Raw genomic sequence first — 23,407 nt, 5'->3', positions numbered from 1 at the left:
TAATGTACATCATTACAACATGAATCTGGATATAACAGTTGCATTGTGGCTGTCAATTTCTTTTCTTAGATGTCCCTTATTTTTTTGACACTACACAAAACATCAGCAAAGTTGATAAACAGATAAAAGTAATTCATTTTCAGGAATGCATAGTTTACAACTCATAATGTTCTTGCACAGCACTGGTTAATTTTCAGAGTATTATTTTACTGTAAGCATGAATGGCATTTAGTTTTTTAAACCATTCATCTCATTTATTCTCATTTCTGATCTACTGTAGTTCATGACACAACATGGTCAGCAGTTATATACCACAAGTGTCATAATACAGTTGGGTTCCCCAGTGAGTATTTCACAGACAATTTTAAAGACTTGTTAAATGCAACGACTAATATAAATGGCTTTAAAGTTATAAAATAAAAAAGAAAATAATATTGGATAAAACAATTTCAGGATCAGTACTTACAGCTCTGGTTTTTTTTAGTGGAAGATAATTTTTAGACATAGGAATTTATGAGTCTGAACAAAGATGTATTGATAAATAAACAAATGAATTTATACACATACCTTGACTTCATCCAAAATCACCAGAGGGCCATTTACACCTGACACTGTTTTATAAGCTGCAAAGGAGGAAAGGTTAAAATGACTTGTTAATAGAGACAATAGTGCTACAATATTATGGAAGTTTTTCATTTCCATTACTAATAAAACACATGGAGTAAATTTATAAACAGCAAATATGATATTTATACAACCTCAGCAAAAGAGTTAAGTATTTCCACACTGACATGGGATGACACATTTTATTTAGGGAAAGCCTGGATCAAATATGGTTACAATAAACAGTGACATGGGTTGAACAGAGGTAGAGAGTCTAATGAGAATATAAATTAGCAAAATATTCCATAAGAAAGTCCAGTGTGTATCTATTCAATGCATCCATCTTTCCATATTCAAAAGTTGGAGATACCAAGCTTTGGGATACAATTTAAGAAACACTGTGGATGCATGACAGCTTTAAATTTTGCAAATTTTGCATTATACAAGCTAGGCAGGACTGAGAGGCAAGTGACAAGTGGAACAGTGTACCTGGAGACCATTTGGTAGGGAAAAAGTAAACCATATAATTATAATATGCATGTAAATGCTTATAATAATCCCCAGCAAAAGAAACAAATATATTCTGCCAGAAACCACTGCCATTTGGAGGCTACCCTCAAGGAAACAAAACTAGAACTGATCAATTAAACAACAAATTCTTTGTTTTCCAAACAATGGAAATCCTTCTAGCTTTAGATAGTGAAAGGGAAACTTTTCTTCCCCTCTTGGAGGCAGGGATTATTTCCGTCTGAGAGCAAATTTTCTGCTATTGATTTCCAATAATCTTCCTCAACTCTGAGCTGAACAAAATTCACAGCAGTAAAGGACAATTATACTCTTTCTCTTTTTGTATGGAGCAGATCAATTCAGTCGTTCTGTGCTTCATGCACATTCCTATAAAAACTAGCTTCACCAATGCCAAAGCTCCCAAGTGATTATGCAGTTTATAATTGCAAACAACATATAGATCTGCTGACATAAAACGCAATGGCAGATCATAATAGATGCTATTTTGTTTTACTAATTAGTCCTAACAAATTGCACAGACCCAGATCTGAATTCATGCTGTGTTACTGCAGATCTGTGTCCATGGAGACTGAAGCTGGATCTGACTTAAAACGAACTTCACATGCTTACATGTATGCACACTTTTAGAATTTATTATTAATTCAACTTATTTCTGTATGTGCATACTACAAATATTCATGTAAAGAACATACCCGCTACTGAATTCTTAGAAGAAGGCCTCTTTACCAGAAACACAGCTGTCAGTGGCTTATTTTATTTTTATTAGTTCTGAGGATGAACTGTCATCTCAAAAGAGTTTCAACACAAACTATGTTTTAGTAAATGCCCCAAAAACATTTGATCATACTGCACTCTACCATCTGCAAACTAGTTTCTAGTTTCTTTACTTTTTCCGTGTTCTTTGACTTAATGCTCCTCCATTATCCTGTTTAATTTATCCACTATTTGATTGTAAGGAACTCTGCTGCAGTGGAGTCATTTTACACTACACCTCTCCCTCGGTAACTCGTGCACACTGGGGTCCAGAAACACAGACTGCACTATACACAGGGGCACGCATTACCAAGGGACCTTAAAAAACCCTGCTAGACATCCAGAAAACTGTGGGGTTGGGGGGGGGGGGGGAGACTGAGCAGTTTAACTCATTCGGCCCCAGCACTGTTATCAGTATCTCTGCTGCTATGCCCCAGAAGCACTAAGCTGTGTCTAGCTGCTTGTGCCTCAGAGGTTTTACCTGCTTGAAAAATTCTGAAAACATCGTGCACATGCATTCATTTTTACCTTAATTTCTCTTCTTATATCCAATTAAAATCTACGAAATTTTCACCATTTTTTCCAAATGAATTTGTCTACCAGTGATGTATTTTTTCCCCTATTTGTCCAAGTCGTTCACAACTTATTTATACAGTATTTACAAAATTATGTGCAACGTTTATCCGCACGAACTCTATCATCATCGATGTCAGCATCCTCATCTTCTGACGATTCAATCTCAGAAACTTCTATGTCTGAATCTAAATCTCACAAAATACCCAACTGCCAAAAATATCTTTCCTCAGTTTGATCAATATTTTCAAGATCAAACCCGAGAAACTCCTCATTTTTGCTCTCATCAAAAATCACTCTTACGTCCGCCATCATTTACGATTTTTCATGAATAGAACACATGTAGTGAAACCGCTCTTAAACAGTATCCCTTGGCTTCTGAACAATTCAAATTTCCACAAATGAAAGTAAAATCATTTCTGATTGGTTTAATAGTTGTTTAGTTCTTGGAATAAACCCATTTCTAACCAATCAGAGACGTATCTAACACATATTCATCACGCCTGGAGACAGGATCGGCCATTGAATGCAGTAAACAATTCACGACTACCGGCGGGATCGGCCAATGACTGCAGAAACTGGATCATGCCTACAGTCGGGATCAGGGCCAAAGGAGTTAATGGCTGAATCCTCATTTTATAATCAAGTCAAGACAATTTTTCAATAAAGCACTTTTCCTGAGTAAGTTAATTGTTATTTTCTAAAAATTACATTTACTTTCACAATGTCTAAGGGGCCACCAGTGGTCGAGTGGTCTAAAGTGCTCACTGTTACAGATCACTGCCATCTCTCCTCTGTCTATGCGGGTTTGAGTCTTGGAATCTGACAATGTGTATATGTGAGAAAGCTTGCCAGTAGCTCCTTGTGGGACGGTGGTTCTTTCCGGGGTTTTCCCAGGTTCTTCCTCCACCATTTATATTGACTGCCATGTATAGCCTATCTTATGCTGAAAAAAAGGCATTAAACCCTACAACAACAACAAAATGTCAAACATCTGAAAGATCAATAACATGATTCCAACTGGTTTCAAAAACCAAACAAGGTATGAGAAAACATTCGTGTATTACATCATAGCTTCTTGTTTTGTTGATTAGTCTGGTTTCCGGAGTGATGTATAATACTATTTTGCAAAAACGGGGAGCCAGACTAACTGTTGAGACACTCGTCAACATCAAAACTCAATTTCTGTATCTTTCAATTAGTAAAATATTAATGCTGTAATTTCAATGCAATTAATAGTTAAACTTCTTATCAACCTTGAGGATATCTCTATGTGTGAATTCAGCACTTCTCTGAAACTCGTTTGTCCCACAATGGTCCATTTCTGTGAAACAAAGCTCTTTATTTTACAAAAGATCTCATTTCACCTGGATGCCTTGCTATCTTTAATCAGTTATTACTGAGTGGGTTAATTTAAGGTAGTTTAATTAGATCATATAAACAATAAAATTTATAATAGTGTTAGACTGATCAACTGAAATGAGTTACCCAACATACAACTGGGGCTGCTGGTTCTTAAGCAGTTAGGATTTGTATGTCTTTTATCTTTTTTTTTTTAAATTCCACCTCCTTTATTTGATTCAAAAGGCATAATTAACGTGATAACAGAAAAGGAGGATGGCATTTTAGTGCAACAATACAACAAATGCTTCCGTTAGTCCAACATCAAAACATGGTATGCACTTAATTAGGTTTTCAGAGAAACGCTAGCGGACACAGCTGTAACAGTAGATTGATACATTTTATGCTTAATTACAAGAGGAAACATTGCATTTATGATTATTATACTTAAAAGGAACTAAAAGATAGAACTAGAACACAAATTTCAATTGATAATTTTAAAAAATTTAATTGATATTTATTTATTAAAGTACTACCTCCATTAGGTGTGACATTTTTATTTATCGAGACGTCCTTGAATATCATTAATTGTGGTGTACAAAGAATGTTGTTTGAAAAGAAAATGTAACAAATTATATATGATTTATTAAAAGATGACATTTCATATTGTTGATTAAAATTTACAGGTCCTATCTACCATTTTTTACGATAAAATGAGTGATATATCAAACTTTCCATTACCAATTTTGATCACGATTTTCTTCAAGTTCAACAAAAAGGGATCAACTTATTTGGCATTTTTGGGTTATAAGCGTATTTGCGAGTTATCGAGGGAGTGGTGTAATTTTGAGAATAGTCTGAAAAGGATATGGGAATAATTGCAATTGCATAAGTTGATAAATGAAGGGAAGATTTCCATTGTCAGAACACAACCATGTGAACAGGTCGAGTTGCAGTTATTTCTGTATAAACTGTATGAATAACTACTGTATACTAACTTCTACAAATAGAGTCATGAATTAAGTAATAATTGTAAACAATGAATCGGAAGGGACACATTAGATTGCCTACCATTGGTAGAATTATTTGTTTGATGGTGAGGTAGCTATTACGTTACTGATGGAGAATCCACTGTTCTATGCCCATAACAAGAAATCATATGCTTGAATAAGGATCTAAAACTATAAAGAACTGCAATTAAAAAGTTTAATGAGTTTATTGTGGTATAAACTGCCAGCTGCCAACTCACACAGCTTACATAACACTATAGGCATTAACTACATCAAATGCAAAGAGGCTGCCTACATTCAATAACAATTTTAAATTAACTGCTCCCATCAGTTTCCTTTCAAATAGAATCATCTAGCATCCAGCTCACAGGAAACAAGTCACATTTGATTGATCTAAATTCAATGCTTACAGTAAACATGTGATACAAAGGATAATTGAATGCAAGTCAAGAATAATATGACATACACAATTTGTGACTCTCTGATCCATTCTATTCAAAGGAGTCCATAAAAATTAGGTCATATAGCAATATGGTTGCTTAGGGTAATCAGTTGCCAAATGCTCCACTTAAAACCACTGTATTTGGTGGTAGTCAAAATAGCCACTAGTTATGAATGAATTTTCCTTGACGACTATTTAATTGAAAGAAATAATAACCATGACTACTGTTTTCTTTCTTTGTATTGTGACAAAATTGAGATACTAATGTGATTCTGTTTACTTTTGAAAATTATTTAATGTGGTTATGTATGTGAACCAAAGTTCAGGACAAAAAATGTTAACATTCAATGTTTGTTCTTCACTGGTCATCTCTCGAAGGGCCATCAGGATTTTGCAAAGTAAAGCTTTAATAATTGTATTCACTTGTTTAATGTAAAATGACACTGTCTGGTCTGTCACCATGTTGTAAAGACTGTTGATTAAAAATGGTCTTTAAACTTTTATTTACCTTTAATGTAAACATTGTAATTTTTAAAAATAGAACCATCTACTGTTCATCGCAATTAAACTAGGTGGCAAACCTCTTTACTAGTGTTCATATTTGACAAAGGGGCCGAACCCCCTTATTAATGATAATAGTCTTCAATAAAATGACAGGTGGGGTGGGGGGAGGCGCTTGAAATTAAATAATGTCATAGGGAATCCCTATAAGGGCCATAAATGGTTACACATAAGCTTTATATAAAGAATTTAACAGGGAAACTGCAAATAGCAGCGTCACTGCAAACATTTAGTTGTCAAAATTGTATAATGTTCATCATGATGAATAAATATCAATGTATGCAATAGCATTCATGAAACAAAATCATGGAGCATGAGATCTAATTCACAATGACACAGCTCAAGCTAAATGGTAAAGTGCAGCATTCTTCTTTATGCAACTGACTAATAATTATTTATGTCCACTGAAGATTAAAGCAAGCTGTATAGTGTAAGTATCAATTTCTTCACCTCCTGATTAATTGTTTCACCCCTAGTAATATTGGTAAGTGTATATACTGTTATGAATGTTTCGGTTGTTGCTTAATACACGGCTGAACAAACTTTGTTTCAATGCGAGATTTTTTTACACCCTGTATAATGAAAAAGAGTGCAGACTTCAATGGATTATATACAGAAATTAGTGCTTATGTAGTCATTGTCAACTGTTTAGTAATTTTATAAAAGTCAGCTGGTCCAGGGCAAGCTGACTAGAAATATGAACTTGCCTTTGGGGATTCGAGCTTGCATCAAACAATTACAACAAAGTATCACAAGTATATACAAAGGGAACATATATGTATAAAAATAGCCTGAATAAATGGATAGGTACATAAGATTTTGGATATGGGATAGAATTTGAGAGAGAGAGAGATCTTTAGGTAAAAGACATTGCACTAAAAGATTAAACAGCCAAAAACAGATCAATGTAAACTACATTTTAATCATGTTTTAATGTTTCAACATGTTCCAGACAGTTATGTAATTAAAGAACGTGGTAAATACAAATGCCAAATAAAGGTGCCAATATATGTTCTGCGGCCATACCACAGAGCTTACAATCTGCAGAATATAAAGGATTTACATACTGAACACAAGCCCTCTAAGCTTTATGGACATGGCTGTAGGCAAGTATTTTTAAAACATGAGATTGCTCAAGCTGAATTTCAGCTCTTTCCAGGAGACTGGCAAGTGGACTTGTAAAGCCCTGCCTAATTAGCAAAAGAGAACATTAATTTCAGATCTGGACTTGGGAATTTAGACTCCACCAAGTCATCTTACTTGTAGCATAATATCCATGACACAGTTGCACAAAATGTGCCTGCCATGTCAGGGTGGTGATTTGTAGGTATTTCACCCCATAAGCATGATTGGAAAAATGTGTGAAATTTGCACAGATTTCTCAAAAGCTGCACCAAAAATCAATGGAATAAGCTAAAATCGATTAAAAAACGTTCAAATCCTAACTTCATTTCTTTATTCAATTCCTCCTATATACATATATTTTCTCCATCAATTACAAATGGAGGGGAATCTCTCCCAGCCCTGCCCCTCTCCCCCGTTTTGAATAGAGTATACATTTTGGAAATGTACCAAAAGCCACAAGAAAGATTAATAGAGTAGTCCTCCCCATATTATCTGTTTTAACATCATGGATCATTAAGGAAATTTTGTATATCTGACAAACTATTTGTCATCCAAATTTTCACAGCACTGAAAAACAACCGTTTTCTGTTAAATATGACTGCACTAAACATTTAGACATGGGTGACCATGTACATACACGTATTTTGTATAGATTTTGAGAAAGCTTTTAACAGTTTCCAATGAATTGTTAAAAAGGATATTATTTCATCATGGACCAGCAGTAAAAACGAAGACAGACTTATTTTTTATGCCTTTGGTAAAATAATAATAATAATAATAATAATAATAATAATAATAATAATGAGGACTTTGTATAGTGCCTAATCTTTAGAAGCTCTAAGCGCTTTACAACATTATACAACACCTATAAGATAAAAAACATATAATGATATGATTACAAAAACAAACACCATGAAATTAGAAAACATTAAAAAACATGCTGAGAATATTTAATAAAAGAATCTATTTGATAAATGATTCCAAATCTAGTTAGTTTAGGCAGATTTTGGAGTTTCAAAGGCACAGTACAGTACTTGGCTCACTGCTTTCCTTCTTGTACATAAATCAATAACATCAGAATTGGAAATGACTGAGAAATTTGTCTCTTTGCAGATAACCGTGTATGCTAAAGATCTAATTCAAACTACTCATATGTGAAATACTAATATCAAACAAAATTACATTTTAATTTAATAATCTAGAACAATAAGCTCAAAAATGGGTTATTCAATTCCAACCCAAAAGTGCCAACAGAATGTGAGCTATAAGCATAATTTTGGCTAATATAAGTGGTAAAAAAGCCTAATTTAACCATAAAAAGTATGATCGATATATTACTACAGTGCTACAAAAATCAGATAGCCCGAAGCTGGACTCATCCTGTATTCTAAGTGAGGTGCCCATCAGGCTTGTCAACATTTTTTTTTTAATTTGCCTGAGGAAAATATGAACAAGCTGATGAAATGTGTAAATATATTTTCAAGATGGTGACATACCTGCCATAACACGAGGCAATATAAATCAGATCACCAACATCCTACTTGAAACTGAGACCTGATTTTTATCCGATTGAAGCATGGTGTGTCATGCTAAAATTATGATTCTGTACTCCCAAACCCCTGTCATGGTTTCATGAAAACACAATTTTTGGTAATCTTCAAAATAAAAATAAAAAATACAATCCACAAAACACCACTTTCACTATATACCCATTACATGTAGCATGTATAAACTGTAAATAGTCAATTATTAACATTCTGAACTTTTGAACAAAAATATAACTGTATAAGACACAAAACTAAAATTTACTCGTAGTAAGCGTTCATAATCTATTATTAGCAAGTTGTGTGGAACATATGGTTGAGTATGAACTTTTGATTCTCATCACTAATAATGAATCTGTATGGCAAAGTTTCAAATTAAAGAAACCCATCTCTGTTCTTAGAAATGGGTCATCAACAGTTTCTATAAATAGAAAATTAGGAAAGTATATGTAGATCTATGACTGGAAAATTAGCTCCTTCTGACGAGTGGATTAAAAAGATGATAATATAAATAACAAACACAACTTTTTGTTGCTTTAATTTTATTTTTTAATGTACCTGAAAAGTGTAATCATATACAGATAAGCATAAGATATAAATTAAAAATAATTGTAGCAAATATGTCAAAAGCAGAATGGCTGGCATGTATACAAGTAACAGAGATGCAATACAATGGAAATGACAAGAAAAATGTTTCATCCTATCAGGATATCATATCCCTTATAAGAAACTTTAGACAATCTCAATCAAATAAAATACTTTTGTTACAAAGTTATTAGTGATCGAAAATGGAACATCTAAGTTGGAAAAAAAAATGCAATTAGGCAAATTTTACCAATTGCCTATTCAGGTGCATCCTATAGTCTTAAAGAATCAACTTCCAAAGGTTAAACATACTTTTGAATACGCCTGAACAGTTGGAACCCTAATCCCAAGTATTAAAGAATTTACCTGAAAACAATATAAAAAAAAATGCAGCCAAATGTTTTATATACAATTACAACTATACTCCAGGAAGTATGACATCAATACTAAATATATGGTCTTGGAAGCAATTATAGCAATACATACACTGGAAAATATTACAATAATATGTTTCAGAAATATTTCCTTTATTTAATGTTGACGCTGTGCTGTGCATTATCCTCACTGTGCAGCTCCAACTAAGCAAGATCAAGGTCATTATTTTAAAGGACACATGCTGTGAGCGCTCATTCAAAATGTTCACTTTAATTTTAAAAAGCATGAAACTAAGGAAAACCATCCTCCTAATTCTATTAAAACTGTTTTAGCAAACATATTTTAGAACTATCTGATACGATGAACGTGGACCCGGCCGAATCTCTAACGCATAACCCCATCTTTTCCTTTTTACAAATTCAAATTCCTTCCGGTCCAATAACAATATCATGGTACGCTACTCTAGACAGCAGTTAATCTAAACCAAAGAAGACTTCTGAAAAATCAATTGACACAATCCGAGCGTCATAAAGCAGATGTAAATAACTTAGCACAACAGACCAAAAAAAAAAAATCGAATTCTGGGCGCACTAGATGTGTGAATACCAGAGGAAGCTACAATCAAGTTTACAACATAAAACACAAATATACTTACTTATTCTTGGTTGAGATATGTAATTTCGTGTAACAGCTAGCTTGTGTGTTAATAAAGCTCCTTTTTCATTTAGAGGACCATTATCTGTCTTTCCTTTGCTCATTTTCAGGGTTTTTGCCGATCAGGTGATGTACAGCAAAAATCACGAGAGCAATACATCCGTTAAGGGAGATAAGTCATGTCCGGTTCCTGTCCAATCAGAACAAACTCGGGCTTTTCCGCTTATTATGATCGGAACACACTTCGGAAATAATTTAGCGGCATATACATGATCATTTTTTCTTTACAAATGAATGATACGCGGGTCAAATCCAACTTTTGGAAAAAATTGTGATTAAACAGACAAAACAAAAATTCCCCGACATTTTGTAGTTATTTATTGCGTATATTAATGTGTCAGTCACATGTAGTCCTTTGTAAGGCTGTGACCCAGCCTATGATTTTCAGGAGAGCAGTTGTTTTTTTTTTCGATTCTTTTGTAATTTGTCATGTTAAATATATATTTTATTGTTTGTTGAGTATGTCTATTGGTCCTCTCTGATAAACAATTTTTTTCTGCCTATTACATACCGCAGTACAAAATTTTTCATGGCACGCAGCTCTAGTAACTACCTGGGTACCACGAAACATATTATACCGTGGTATTTCTGAATGTACCGCGATACGTACCACGGTACACTGCAGTTATATCGGGGACCAACAATTCAATGTTCTGAGGCAGGGACCTAACACTTTTGGGGTTAATTTCCGTTTGTCAATAGCTGCAAAATTATCTTGCCCTGATTTATAGCAAAGTAATACCATATTATATCCATGGTATTATCTGGAAAAATATTATTTATTTTGAGATAAAAGAAACGAAAATAGTTCGGCTCAGAAGAAAATCACAGCCCCCACCACCACACACAAAAAAAATAAAAAAATAAACAAATGCTAGTATCTTACAGCAGAAGAATTTGGTACTTATATGCTAATTATTGTATAAATTGAAATTAATAAACTGTAACTAGAGCAGGATGATTAAGCTTACAATATAACTGATACAATGAAGGACATCGTGCTGACATTGGGGAGCCTATTGATCAAAATAGGAATTGTCTATACTAAGCGTACAATGTTTTAGCTACACTATTGATAAAATAGGCGGGGAAACTATGTTAGGAATACTAAAACCAGGGCAAGATATTTATCAGAGATAGCCAGTAATCATAAAACACACTTACTCAACAAAAGAGAAAATATTTAGTGGACTTAAGAATTTATGTAAAGATTAGACAGAAAACAAGTGTGCTCCTGAAAATCGAAGGATGATTTGCAGTCTTACAAAAGAACACACATACTTAACACTTTCATATACGCTAGTAAATAACTAAAACATGATATGCGGGTTTTGTTTGTTTGTGTTTTTTTTTTTTTTAATCCGAAATTTTTCCAACTTGAATTTCGCCAGAATGTTTCTGAACATTCTATTTCACCACCGCGTTGGCATACGTAACACGTGTCAAACATGTGATCAAAGGCCGGTAAAACTGTGCACCTATAATTACCACTATTATTATATGTGCATATGTTCAATTATTGTAATACGTATAATCTAATTTGCATTATTCTTTGTCTTAACGTTCTTTTACGTTCGATATATATTCAGAGTTGCATATTTCCCGCTGCCTATTTTGTAGCTGATTTTTTTTTCTTCTTCTGTGGTGGGTGGGTATTTATATAAGGGAGTAATGTAGCATATATATATATATATATATATATATATATATATATATATATATATATATATATATATAAGGGGATGCATATTAAAATCCTTATGGTTGACGAATCTAGGGACATTGATTACTACAAATATTGACACCCTAGCGCAAAACAAGCAATTTCAATAATTCGCTCCATACTAGGTTTCTGCTTTGTTTCGAACCTAGGACCTCTTTATGCGAGATAAGACAAATATCGCCTGCCTACACGTTCCAGTACCCATACTACCACGGCCACCTCCACATCACCAAAAAATGATGTTTTGGTATCCGTTCATCTACGGCACTAGAACGTGCAGACACTCTCGAAACTCAGATATATACATTATTTGTCCCAAGAAATCTTAGCTGTTTCTTTCCAACTCTGAAATTCCTATCTATAAGTAAGACATAAAGCATGGCAACTATGAGTCGTATAGTGAGTCACCATAGCGTCAAGGGGACTTTAGTGTTAAATTGGGGTGGATGTACCCTGGCGTCAAGGAGAATTTAACATGGGGAATATTAACATGGATGGGACTATATACAGATTGGGACTATCGACAAAGGATTGGGCCTGTTTAGCGTCAAGTGGAAAGGCACAGGGGTGACGTCACAGTACTGGACACTGGCAACAATTCTGCAAGGGGCTGACATCAATCGGGCTAAACAGGGACAGATGGAGAAGAAAAAAAAAGCTATAACGCTTAGCGGGGCTGTACATACAGGTCCGGTGTAGTGTTAAATTTTGACCCTCGTTGAATTCTGACCCGCCGGGTCATTTTTTAACGACCGTGATCAAAATTTCACGTTAAAATCTGACCCTATTTTAAATGTCCTGTTAAATAACGACCCAGATGTAGTATCACATTTTGACCCTCGCTGAATTCTGACCCGGTCGGTAATTCTTCAACGTGATCAATATATATATATATATATATATATATATATATATATATATATATATATATATATATATATATATATATAAAGATAGGGAACCAACTTACACACACACACACATATATATATATATATATATATATATATATATATATATATATATATATATATATATAAGTTGGTTCCCTATCTTTAAATCTGGGTAGCCTCTATCTATTTATCCTGATTCCTATTTATGTTGTTTATTATTATGATGCTTTTATTTTTAGGTATTAATATGTGTTTTCCCTATTTGTGGTTAATTGGTCAGATTACGTTTAGTCCCAGATTGTTATCCTTGTCGATTACTCGAACCTTCTAAGAGGGATCAAGGACATCTGATCTGGTTGGTCCCTATTGCGTTTTCCTTATTTTGTTTTGTATTGTTATGTCAATGGATAAGAATAGTTATTAATTTTATTTTTTTATAGTATTTTTATAGTATTTTTGTATGATAAAATTGTTTTTTTATTTAAAAAATAAATAAATAGGTTTTGATATATAGTTTAATTGTGCCCTATGGGAAGTTAAATGATCAGAATTATTTTAGTCCCAGATAGATATCCTTGTCGATTACTCGAACCTTCTAAGAGAGTTCAAGGATGTCTAATCTGGTTGGTCCCTATTGAGTTTTCCTTATTTTACTAGTTATTGATATATCGATGATTGGCTATTATATTTTTTTTTTATCTAAACCTGTTTTACGTAAGTAGGTTATTATATTTGTATAGGTACTGTTCTGGTTAGGGTTGGATTTGTTTAGGATTTCTGGGAAGGTAACTGGGGATCCTATTTTATTTTTATCTGTTTTGAATATTTTCTTTCTTTTTTAAATTTAAGGCATACATTGAATATGTGATGTAGGTCCTCCGGGACCCGGCAGTAATAGCAATTAGGATTGTGTGGGAAGGGTCCTATGTGCTTGTCATAACTGGTAGCCAGTTTGGTTTGACCTGTATATATTCTATTAATTATCTTTTGATCTTTACTTTGGAGTACGGGTGGTTTCCTATTTCTTTTGACTTCATTAATGATGTTGTAAAGTTTCCTACCTTGGGTACTGTCATTCCATTTTTTGCTGCCATTTTTTGTCAATAATGATGTTGTTAGGCTGTATATTTCGCTAACACTGTAGTCTAATTGGACGTGGCTGGGTTCGTTAAGTTTTTGTTTAGCTATTGAATCTGCTAGGTCATTGCCTGGTATATTTATATGGAATGGAATCCATAGGACTTCTATGTGCTGTTTATTGTTGTTTAAGCTTTTTAGCTTTAAGTTGGTTTGTTTCAGAAAATTTTCTCCGTATTTGGTATTGTTGTTAAGTAATGAGGAGATGACGTTTATAATTACTGTCATCCGAGTGTTGTTAGTCTCGACCCATTAAAGTGCTTCTTTTATGGCCCAAAATTCTGCCGTATATACTGAGCAGTGGTCGGGTAGTCTATGTCCTACTTTGATGTTTAATTCAGGGATGACAAATGCGGCTGCCGTTTTGTCTGGTCCTTTAGTTTTGATCCATCAGTGTATATCTTAAGGAAATTTGATTAGTTGGTGTTAATTTCTTCTGTTGCGATGGTGTGTAATTGATGTTCTTGATCCTTTTTATTGCCATATTTGGTGAGGGAGATATTGATTTTTGGCTCTTCGTTGGTCCAAGGTTCGGTTCCGAAGTGCTTGTTTGTTTTATGTTTGAGGTTTCCAGTGTAGAGTTGTTCTATAAGTTCGTTCACTAATTTCCCTGTAGGGGTTAGGTGTTGCAGTTTATTGCTAAATGGTTTGTCACATTTTTCTATCGCTATTCTAGTGGGGTGGGAATTTGAGTGGGATGTTAATCTGGCTGCGTATCTTAGAATCAGTTCTTGTCGTCGGAGACCGAGCGGGAGTTCTCTGGTTAGTACTAGGAGTTCTGCTAGAGATGTTGATGGTAGCGCGCCAGTGATTTTAATGAGGGCTTTTCTTTGTATATTGTCTAGTTTTTTAAGATGCTGAGTTATATATTTGGCATCCGTAGTCTAGTTTGGATCTAATCAGTGCCCTGTATAGGGTTAGCAATGTCTCTTGATTGGATCCCCAGTCGGTTCCTTTACGGTTTTTGCAGAGGTTTAGGTCCCTATTACATCTTTTAATTAATTATTTGATGTGATGTCCCCAGCTTAATACATTCCCAGGAATCGTGCAAATTTTTGTACTTAATATCATGATTTTGTATTGTCAGAGTAGGGAGATGCTTGTTTATTTTACGTTTTGAGGTAAATATTACGGCTATAGTTTTTTCGTGTGCTAGTTTGAAACCCCGTTTGTCAGCCCACTTTCCTATGTTGTTTAAGCTATCTTGTAAGTCTTTAATTATTTTGTGGTTGGAGGGGTTTCCTGCTCTCCATATTCCACTATCGTCCGCAAATTGCGATCTTTCAGTTAGGTTAGATGCCAAGTTCTTATCTAGGTCATTGATCATGAGGTTGAACAGAGTGGGACTGAGTACAATCCCTTGTGGAGTTCCGTTTTCTAAGGGTTGTAAATCAGAGTGAGTGTCACCGACTCTGATTATTATCTTGTGGTTCGTTAGAAAGTATTCGATGAAGTTGTACATTCGGCCTGTTATGGCGTAGTGAATTAATTTGGCTAATAAGCATTAAGTCCACACTAGGTCGAATGCCTTTTCAAAGTCTATGCATACCGCTATGAGGTTCCTATCTGATTTTCTTTTGGAATGTTGAATAATTAATTATTAGTAGAAAAAAGTGAGTGTTTCTTTCAGGTCCGAGCTTTTTTTTTTCTTGTTTTTTTCTTCTTCGGTAATCATATAGGTAATGTAAGATTTGGGTCTTAGGGGATGTTTTCCTTCACGTCCATGCTTCAAGTATACATACGGAAACACTCGTCAGTCTGGCTACCCATTGTCGACGAGACATCAGTGAAGAATGAGTAGCAGAATAAGCAAAGTGTTGGAACTCCAGATGCACCTGTAATATGCCAGGCGCCTCCTGAATGAGCTGGCAGCGGAGGCCATTGTAGAAGAAGGAAGAATGAAAGAGGAGGAGGAGCAGAGAAGAAAGAAAGAAGTGGAGGAAAAGAAGAGAGGGATCAGGTCTCACCCTATGATGAGACCTAAGTGTGAGGTGAAACCTGAGGCAAGGACGCCTCCACAAACAACAGTAACAGTACCACAACGTCAACCACAGCCACAGACTCTTCCACCAGTAGTACAATTACCTGTGATTCTCCCAACTGAAAGCTGGGAAGAAGAAATAAGGAGGCCACAACATCCTAGACTGCGACATAGAAGAAGAGAGAGGGAAGTTTATATTATCCCAGAGACAGAAGATTGTGGTGCTGAGGCTAATCATCAAGCCTCTGCACTCCCATCTACTACAGTCAACTGGGATAATTACTGGATCAGAAGATGTGTTTGTGAGCAAGACCTGGAAGATGCCTTCACTAACAGGTGTATGTGGAGTTCCAAAAAACAGCCCTTTTCAGGGCTAACCAAAAACTCTAGAAAAGAAACACTATTCAATTTGCCAATGTGAGAATGTGGAGTAGTGTTTATATAAACACTCCCTCCTTTCCAGGTGTAATTGTGTGTGTGTGTGTGTGTTTATGTGTTTGTAAGCGCTCAAGTACGTTTGTGTGAATGATAGATTATTGAGTTTTGTATGCGCTGAAGTACGTTTGTGTAGATAGTAGAGAGTATGTTTTTTTAGACCTTCACGTGTATGGATAGTATATTATGGTTATGTTTCTGCTTTTCCGTGTGTGGATAGTAGATTGTGGTTATGTTTTTAGCTTCTCCCGTATGTGGATGGTAGATTTGGGGGTTTGATTTGGCATCTCTGCGTGTGTGGGTAATAAATGGTGGGCTTGTTTCTGCTTCTTGACGTGTGTGAATGGTAAATTTTGGGTTTGATTTGGCTTCTTCTCATGTGTGAATAGTATATTGTGGTTATGTTTTGGCTTCTCAGCGTGTGCGGATAGTGTATTATGGTTATGTTTCTGCTTCTCCGTGTGTGGATAGTAGATTATGGTTATGCTGTTAGCTTCTCCCGTGTGTGGATGGTAGATTTTGGGGTTTGATTTGGCATCTCTGCGTGTGTGGGTAGTAAATGGTGGGTTTGTTTCTGCTTCTTGGCGTGTGTGGATGGTAGATTTTGGGGTTTGATTTGGCATCTCTGCCTGTGTGGATAGTAAATGGTGGGTTTGTTTCTGCTTCTTGACGTGTGTGAATGGTAAATTTTGGGTTTGATTTGCCTTCTTCTCGTGTGTGGATAGTAGACTGTGGTTATGTTTTGGCTTCTCAGCGTGTGTGGATAGTATATTATGGTTATATTTCTGCTTCTTCGTGTGTGCATAGTAGATTATTGGGGTTTGTAAGCGCTCACGTAGGTTTGTGTGGATAGCAGAGTGTGTGGTTGTTTAACTTTCCTTTGTGTTAATAGTATAATTGGGTTTTGTTTTTGCTTCCCAGTGTGTGTGAATAGCATAGTTAGGGTTTAAGTTGTCTTCTCCCCGTGTGTGGATAGTATAGTTTGGGTTTGATTTGACTTCTCCGCGTATGTGGATAGTAGATTTTGTGTTTAATTTGGCATCTCTGTGTGTGTGGATAGTAAATGGTGCGTTTGTTTCTGCTTCTTGACGTGTGTGAATGGTACATTTTGGGTTTGATTTGGCTTCTCAACGTGTGTGGACAGAATATTTTGGTTATGTTTCTGCTTCTCAGCGTGTGTGGATAGTAGATTGTGGTTATGTTGTTAGTTTCTTCCGTGTGTGGATGGTAAATTTTGGGGTTTGATTTGGCATTTCTGCGTGTGTGGATAGTATATAATGTGGTTAGGTTTTTGTCTCATTACCTTTGTGTGAATAGTAGATAATATGAGAAGACAAAAGTAGGGGATGTTTTCCTTCACGTCCGTGCTTTAGATATAAATGTAAAAAAGGCCCGTCATTCGCGCCATTCTACGGAATAAGCGAAAAGAAGATGGTAGCAGTATCTGACTTGTTTAACCAGTTGAAGGAGAGTTGGTATTGGATGATAGATCCGGAGTATGTAGTGGAAAGACTTGAAAGAGAATGGAAGTTCCCAGGCAGCTTGGACTTTGCAAACAATCTGAAAATAGCCAGGAAGAACATTGAAGGGATGATAAAAGAAGAGGTAAAGAAGTTGAGAGGTTTCATCTCGCCTGAATATGTAAGAGTCGGAACATTGAAGCAGTCTCTTGAAATTGTTATCAAGGTCAGGGTGTTTTTGGACGATATCTTCAATTTGACAGAGTGGGCTTTTGTCAAAACGGGACGGGACCAAGTCCATAAAGCAGAAGAAATTATGAAAAGGGTCTTGGAAGAAGAAGTCAAGAACGTTAAATACACATGGGCAAAAGAGAGGAAAGAACAAGAGAACAGAAATAAAAAAGAAGCATTTGAGAGAATGAACAAAAACTGGATGAATGTCCAGGAGAATTGTAGAGCGATAGGTCATTCAGACTGGGTTACTGAGTCGGAACACAAAAAGAAAGGAATATTGGGAAAATTTAGGAGATGGATAAAGAAATGGAGAAAGTAGAAGAAGAAAAAGCAGAAGAACCAAATGACTTTCATGCCTAACCCTCCAAAAAAATAATTATTTTTTAAATGTGATGTCAGTGTTTATAATCCACGATATATTCCCATGTTTATTTCCCCTTGACGCTAGGCAGGCCCATGCTATATTCCTTTGTTAATTTTCCCTTGACTCTATACAGGCCCAGGTTGTACTTCAAAGTACTTGTCGCTATATCGTCCCACGGGACCTTGTAATGGTAATTCCCATTGTCGCTATAACTCTTGTCGCCATATCGTCCCAGGGTGGTTTGTAATGCTAATTCCCATTGTCGCTATAAATCTTGTCGCCATATCGTCCCAGGGTGGTTTGTAATGCTAATTCCCATTATCGCCCTATATTCCCAATATACTACTCTGATGTCTTTCTTTAAATGTTGGTCTACATCTGAAAGTGCTCTACAGGCGTAGGCAATAATCTTTCCATTGTTGGTGAATAATGTGCCTAGACCGACAGGAATTGCATGTACAAGTAATTGCGTTTCCTTATTAGGATCGAATTACGCTATTATTGCGTTATTTTATTAAATTCTGTTTTGAGTTTTTCAAACGCTTTATCGTTTTTCACTCCATTCCCATGGTTGATTTTGTTTGGTTAAGGCTCGAAGAGGGTTATTGATTGTTTGATGGAACGCAGCAGGTGAAGTACAAACAAAATTACATTATATCCATTTCAAATATGGAAGATAACTATATTCATAATTTCATTACTACATGTACTGCATTACATTGCTTTTGTTGATTTTATACATACTAAGCATTTCCTTATTGACGATTCATAAACCCATGTATGCATAACTTAAAACAATATCCGTTAAAAATGACCCGGAAATCTGATCAAAATTCAACGCTGCGATCAGTTTTCAACGACTGTGAAAATCAAAATTCAACGTTAAGAACTGACCCTGGGTCAACTTTCAACGTTAAAAGCAGACCCGGAGGGTCAGAATTCAACGAGGGTCAAAATTTAACACTACACCGGCCCAAGGGTAAGGCGAACAAGGCAACCGCCTTAAGCCCCGCGTTTTTTTTAGGAAATCAACTCCGCTATGCAATTTGTTTTCCTTGGGACCCCGCTCATCGCTTGCTGTCTTGAGGCCCCGCATGCTGCCTTGGTCATAGGGATGATTTGACTGCCAGCCACTTTTGGATACCTGTACTTACATTGCATTGCCCAACGGATCATTTCATGATGCCGCCTGCCTTGCCACAGAGGGTAGTAGGTGCAGGTGTAGCATCGGCCCGCGAACTGGCAAGTACCACCTCTATGTGTGTGATTAACCGTATTCCACCTCCGCACCCACTTCCCCCTCCAGCACGTCCACATAGAAGACGTCTATTTAGATTCATAGTAGCCTGTATGATTGCGGCATCAATTACATGATTCGATTATGTAAGGGGTTTTGTCAAGTTGTATATGCTCGAAACGGGATGGGTTGGTGATTGAGATAGATAATAAGCATACGAGTTATAAGGTCATAAAACCTTTATCTATTTAATGTATTACCTGTACTTATAATGCATTGCTTGTCGGATCACATTTTTGGTACTGCCAATAGAATTACAAAGGACATGTCTGATGTACTATCAATTACATGATCCGATGCTGAAATGTTTTAAGTTAGTTACGGTAGTTAAGAATATAAGACAAAACCTCTCTCAGGCTCCTGCTGTTGATGTTGCTGCTGCTACTGTTCTCTCTGCTTCTGAAGTCTATACGTATCGGTCCATTCTTCTTGCTCCTTCTTGATTTCATCTCTGAAAACCTCTTCTATCGGGTTTTCGACCACTTTAACGTCCCGACATTCTCTATCTCACCAGGCTTTGGTATCAGGTTTTTGCCTGATACGATGTAAATTCACGTAGGCTTCGTTCAGTTTAGCTAAATTAAAAGGCATCTTCATAGATTGACGAGTCAACAATGGATAGTCAGAATGATGATGATGAGATTTTATTATCGTCGTTTCCTCACATAGTGTAAGTGCGATGATTTAAATTCCGCAGAGGCGAACTAATTAATTGTTTGAGGGGGACGGAACAAGAGCCTCATCCCCCAACGCTTTAATGCACTCAAAGAGTACGTGCTTTTTAATTCAGCCAACAGATCGTGAGACAATAAAGTCCCAATCGATAGAGTCCCAATCCACCTGCGTGAAGGGCTGTCATGGGTGGGAATGGACCCAACACACACTAATGCAGTTGAAGTGCCTGTTTACTGCAGTATGAGACGTCGAATTTGATTGGGCAATTCTCATATGACGTCACCCCAGTTCCGTGCATGGATGCTCTTTGGGGCACCTGGAATCGGGTCACAATTAGTAGTAGTTCTGTTCTATTTTAAGAACATATTTTCCTCTCTCATTTTGTTGGTGATAGAAGAGTTTTATTTATGCATTTTTGGTAGGGATTTAAAGGGAATTGTTTATTCTTGATAATATGAGCTTAGGGTGTTGTGGTCTGTGTGTATTTTGGCAACAGCGCACAGTGAGTAATAAGGCCTTGGTGATGATCCGGAAGTGAAATCTGTTCTGTTTACATGCTGTTCTGTTGACAGTCTAGCATTTAAAAAAAGAACAGGTCAACCTTTGACAAGAACTTCACCGTGAAGTCATCTTTGAAGGTATTTTAGATTAACATATGATATGCATTGATTGTCACACAGTGGAAAGGCCAGTTCTGAGAAAGAAATGTAGAGAGCATATAGTAAAAATTAATTGTGTTATATGTCCACCTAATTTTTGGACGAGTGGGAATTCGCCCACACACTCGTCTTTACATGTCCGAATAGACAGGGAGGAGAAGGACCCGGAGGGAGACACCAAACGCCAACCGGAACGTACCATAAACGCCATGTAATAATCAATATCATATTATACCCAATTGTCTATATAATGGGATAAATCCTACTGCTAATTTTGTGTAAGCCAAATTGTAATTAGAGTCACGTAATTTAGTTATAATTTTCCTATACGTTACTTAAATTTAAATCCAAAGATACATAGTGCACGTATTTTCTTCAAGTTAGAATTGATAAATAAATAATTAGGTCTAAGAGACAAATTGCTTTTTATGCAGCCGTATTGGGTCAATTGGGTTTTAATTTAGAACGGTGAATAAAGAATCAAGCATAGTATCTTGGTAAGTTGAAATGGGTTTCCAAGCCAAAATGGAACTCCTGTGATGATAGGCACTAGAATGGATCCCTAAAAAGGGCTGTTTTAATTTCAGCGGTTAGAATGTACTGAGGGTTACTTCATCTTTGCACAAGTCAGCCGTATTAAGTTGTTCTTCATAATGTTGTGCCGGGAATGTTTCAAGCTCATACAGCTCCGTGAGTTTTGTTGATGCCTCAATTAAACTGGCTAGTGGGTGGTTTTCGTATGCATCCCGGTAATACTGAGTCAGGATCCTGTTTCAGAACTACCATTGCTGAGGCCTTGGTTTACGTGTTTTCAGAGATCTCCATCCCAGGTATTTATTTGAAATGGTTAGCTTTTTTCTCATCCTCAAGCGTAATTTCTAATCCTAGGTCCAGAAGTTTCTGTCGGTCAGGAACCATTTCTTCTTCCTCTATAATTTCTTGAGTTTCACTATCCTTGTCACTAGGAGAGGAACAGGAGTCAGTCCCGTGTTTAGTTGCCGCTACATAACTTGTTAATTTGGATTGAGGCGTGGTCGTTTGCTGTTGTACCACTGTGCTAATTGCGGCTTGTTGTTGTTGTAATTCAGGTTTTGCTGTAATTACTGAAGTTGAAGTTGTTAAATTTTCTTTTTGTTTTCCCGTTTGTCTCTGCTTGTTGATGTAGTCGTTATAATTATTTCTTTGATGGTAGTGTTTGGCTTTTCCACTGGTGGTGATGTTGTTGTTTCTTTTGGATTTTCCTTTGCAAGTATCTCAGTTTGCTCCCTTCTTAAAGTATTTAACGCAGCTCCAATACTTCCTCTAGTCTCATTAGGCGAGGTTAGTTGGTACCCCGTAACCATACTGGGTTTTGTAGCCAGTGTTGACAATATGGGAGCAGGAATTATAACTGGAGAAGTTGTAGCTGTACTACCCCTCGTCTGCGGACTCCGGGGTTTCTGTATTCTCCTTTAATTTACTGGTCTTCTGTTAACTCTGCAATGAGTTTCGTGTGCTTACCAGATTAGTAAAAGCGTTGTTCTTTTTACCTGAGCCCTAATGTTCCAGCCCGTTCCCAATCGTAGACCGGGGGCTAGGATGGCATTCTTGGCTTGCTCTGGTATCAGCACTTCCATCTCTAACTCTGTGTTACTTGTATGTTGCTTCTTTCTTTGCTGGTCGAGAATGGATGGTCAGACTGACTGACTGACTGGATGAATTAAGGTCGTTTATCACCCTTTCTGGCATGTACGACCGGTTTATTTCCTATTTGGGAATGATAGATTTTTTCAAGGGGGGATGGAATAGTGCCACTTCCCCCAAAGCATTAATGCACTCTTCGAGTGCTGATTGATTAGCCGACAGATCGTGGGACAATAAGTCCCCTTCGACCTGTATGTAAGGCTAACTAGAGTTGGATTGGACATAACACGCACTCAAGTTAAATAAATAAATGCCTGTGCTAGAAGATATAACAGGATAAGACCTCTCACAGGATTTGGCATTGATCTTATGACGTTACCCCGGTTCCGTGCTTACACGCTAATCGGGGCACATGATTATAAACGAGTGGGAATCGGCCCACACACGCGTCTTTAAATGTCCGAGTAGGCAGGGAGGTAAAGGACTCGGGGGAGAGGTCCAAAAGTCGCCGGAACGTACCCGAAACGCCATGACCTACTTTATGTCAAATTCTTTCCAGTTTTATAAATGTTGGAATTTCCTAAAGCCAATTCTGTGTTAGCCACAATTGTAATTAGTCACGCAGTATTAAGTAAAAAAAATAGAAAATTTTCCTGACCGACTTAACTAGTACATAGTGTACATAATATAATATCCTACCTTTACTTATAAAATTTGTCTAAGCGACACAATAAGAGTTTCGTCAATATCAGGTATCGGTTTCAATTTTGAA

General features: G+C 36.3%; 1 protein-coding gene across 1 annotated transcript in view; it reads right to left on the bottom strand.

Annotated features, from left to right (window-relative positions):
* LOC149795527 (V-type proton ATPase subunit B) overlaps positions 1-10,258 on the bottom strand; it is a 34,673-nt gene extending 24,415 nt beyond the window's left edge. Inside the window, exons 1-2 of the mRNA XM_089965334.1 lie at positions 10,096-10,258; positions 568-623 (exon numbers count right to left, since the gene is read on the bottom strand). Of these exons, the coding sequence (XP_089821460.1) occupies positions 568-623; positions 10,096-10,198 (159 nt within the window). The 5' untranslated portion in view covers positions 10,199-10,258. The remainder of the gene's footprint in view (positions 1-567; positions 624-10,095) is intronic.
* Between the last annotated feature and the right edge of the window lie 13,149 nt (positions 10,259-23,407).

This window comes from Sinohyriopsis cumingii, chromosome 7 (assembly GCF_028554795.1).
Source record: "Sinohyriopsis cumingii isolate HCF-2022 chromosome 7, ASM2855479v2, whole genome shotgun sequence".
NCBI lineage: Eukaryota > Metazoa > Mollusca > Bivalvia > Unionida > Unionidae > Sinohyriopsis > Sinohyriopsis cumingii.
The sequence above is the reverse complement of the archived record's forward strand: the minus strand, read 5'-3'. Positions and strand labels throughout refer to the sequence as shown.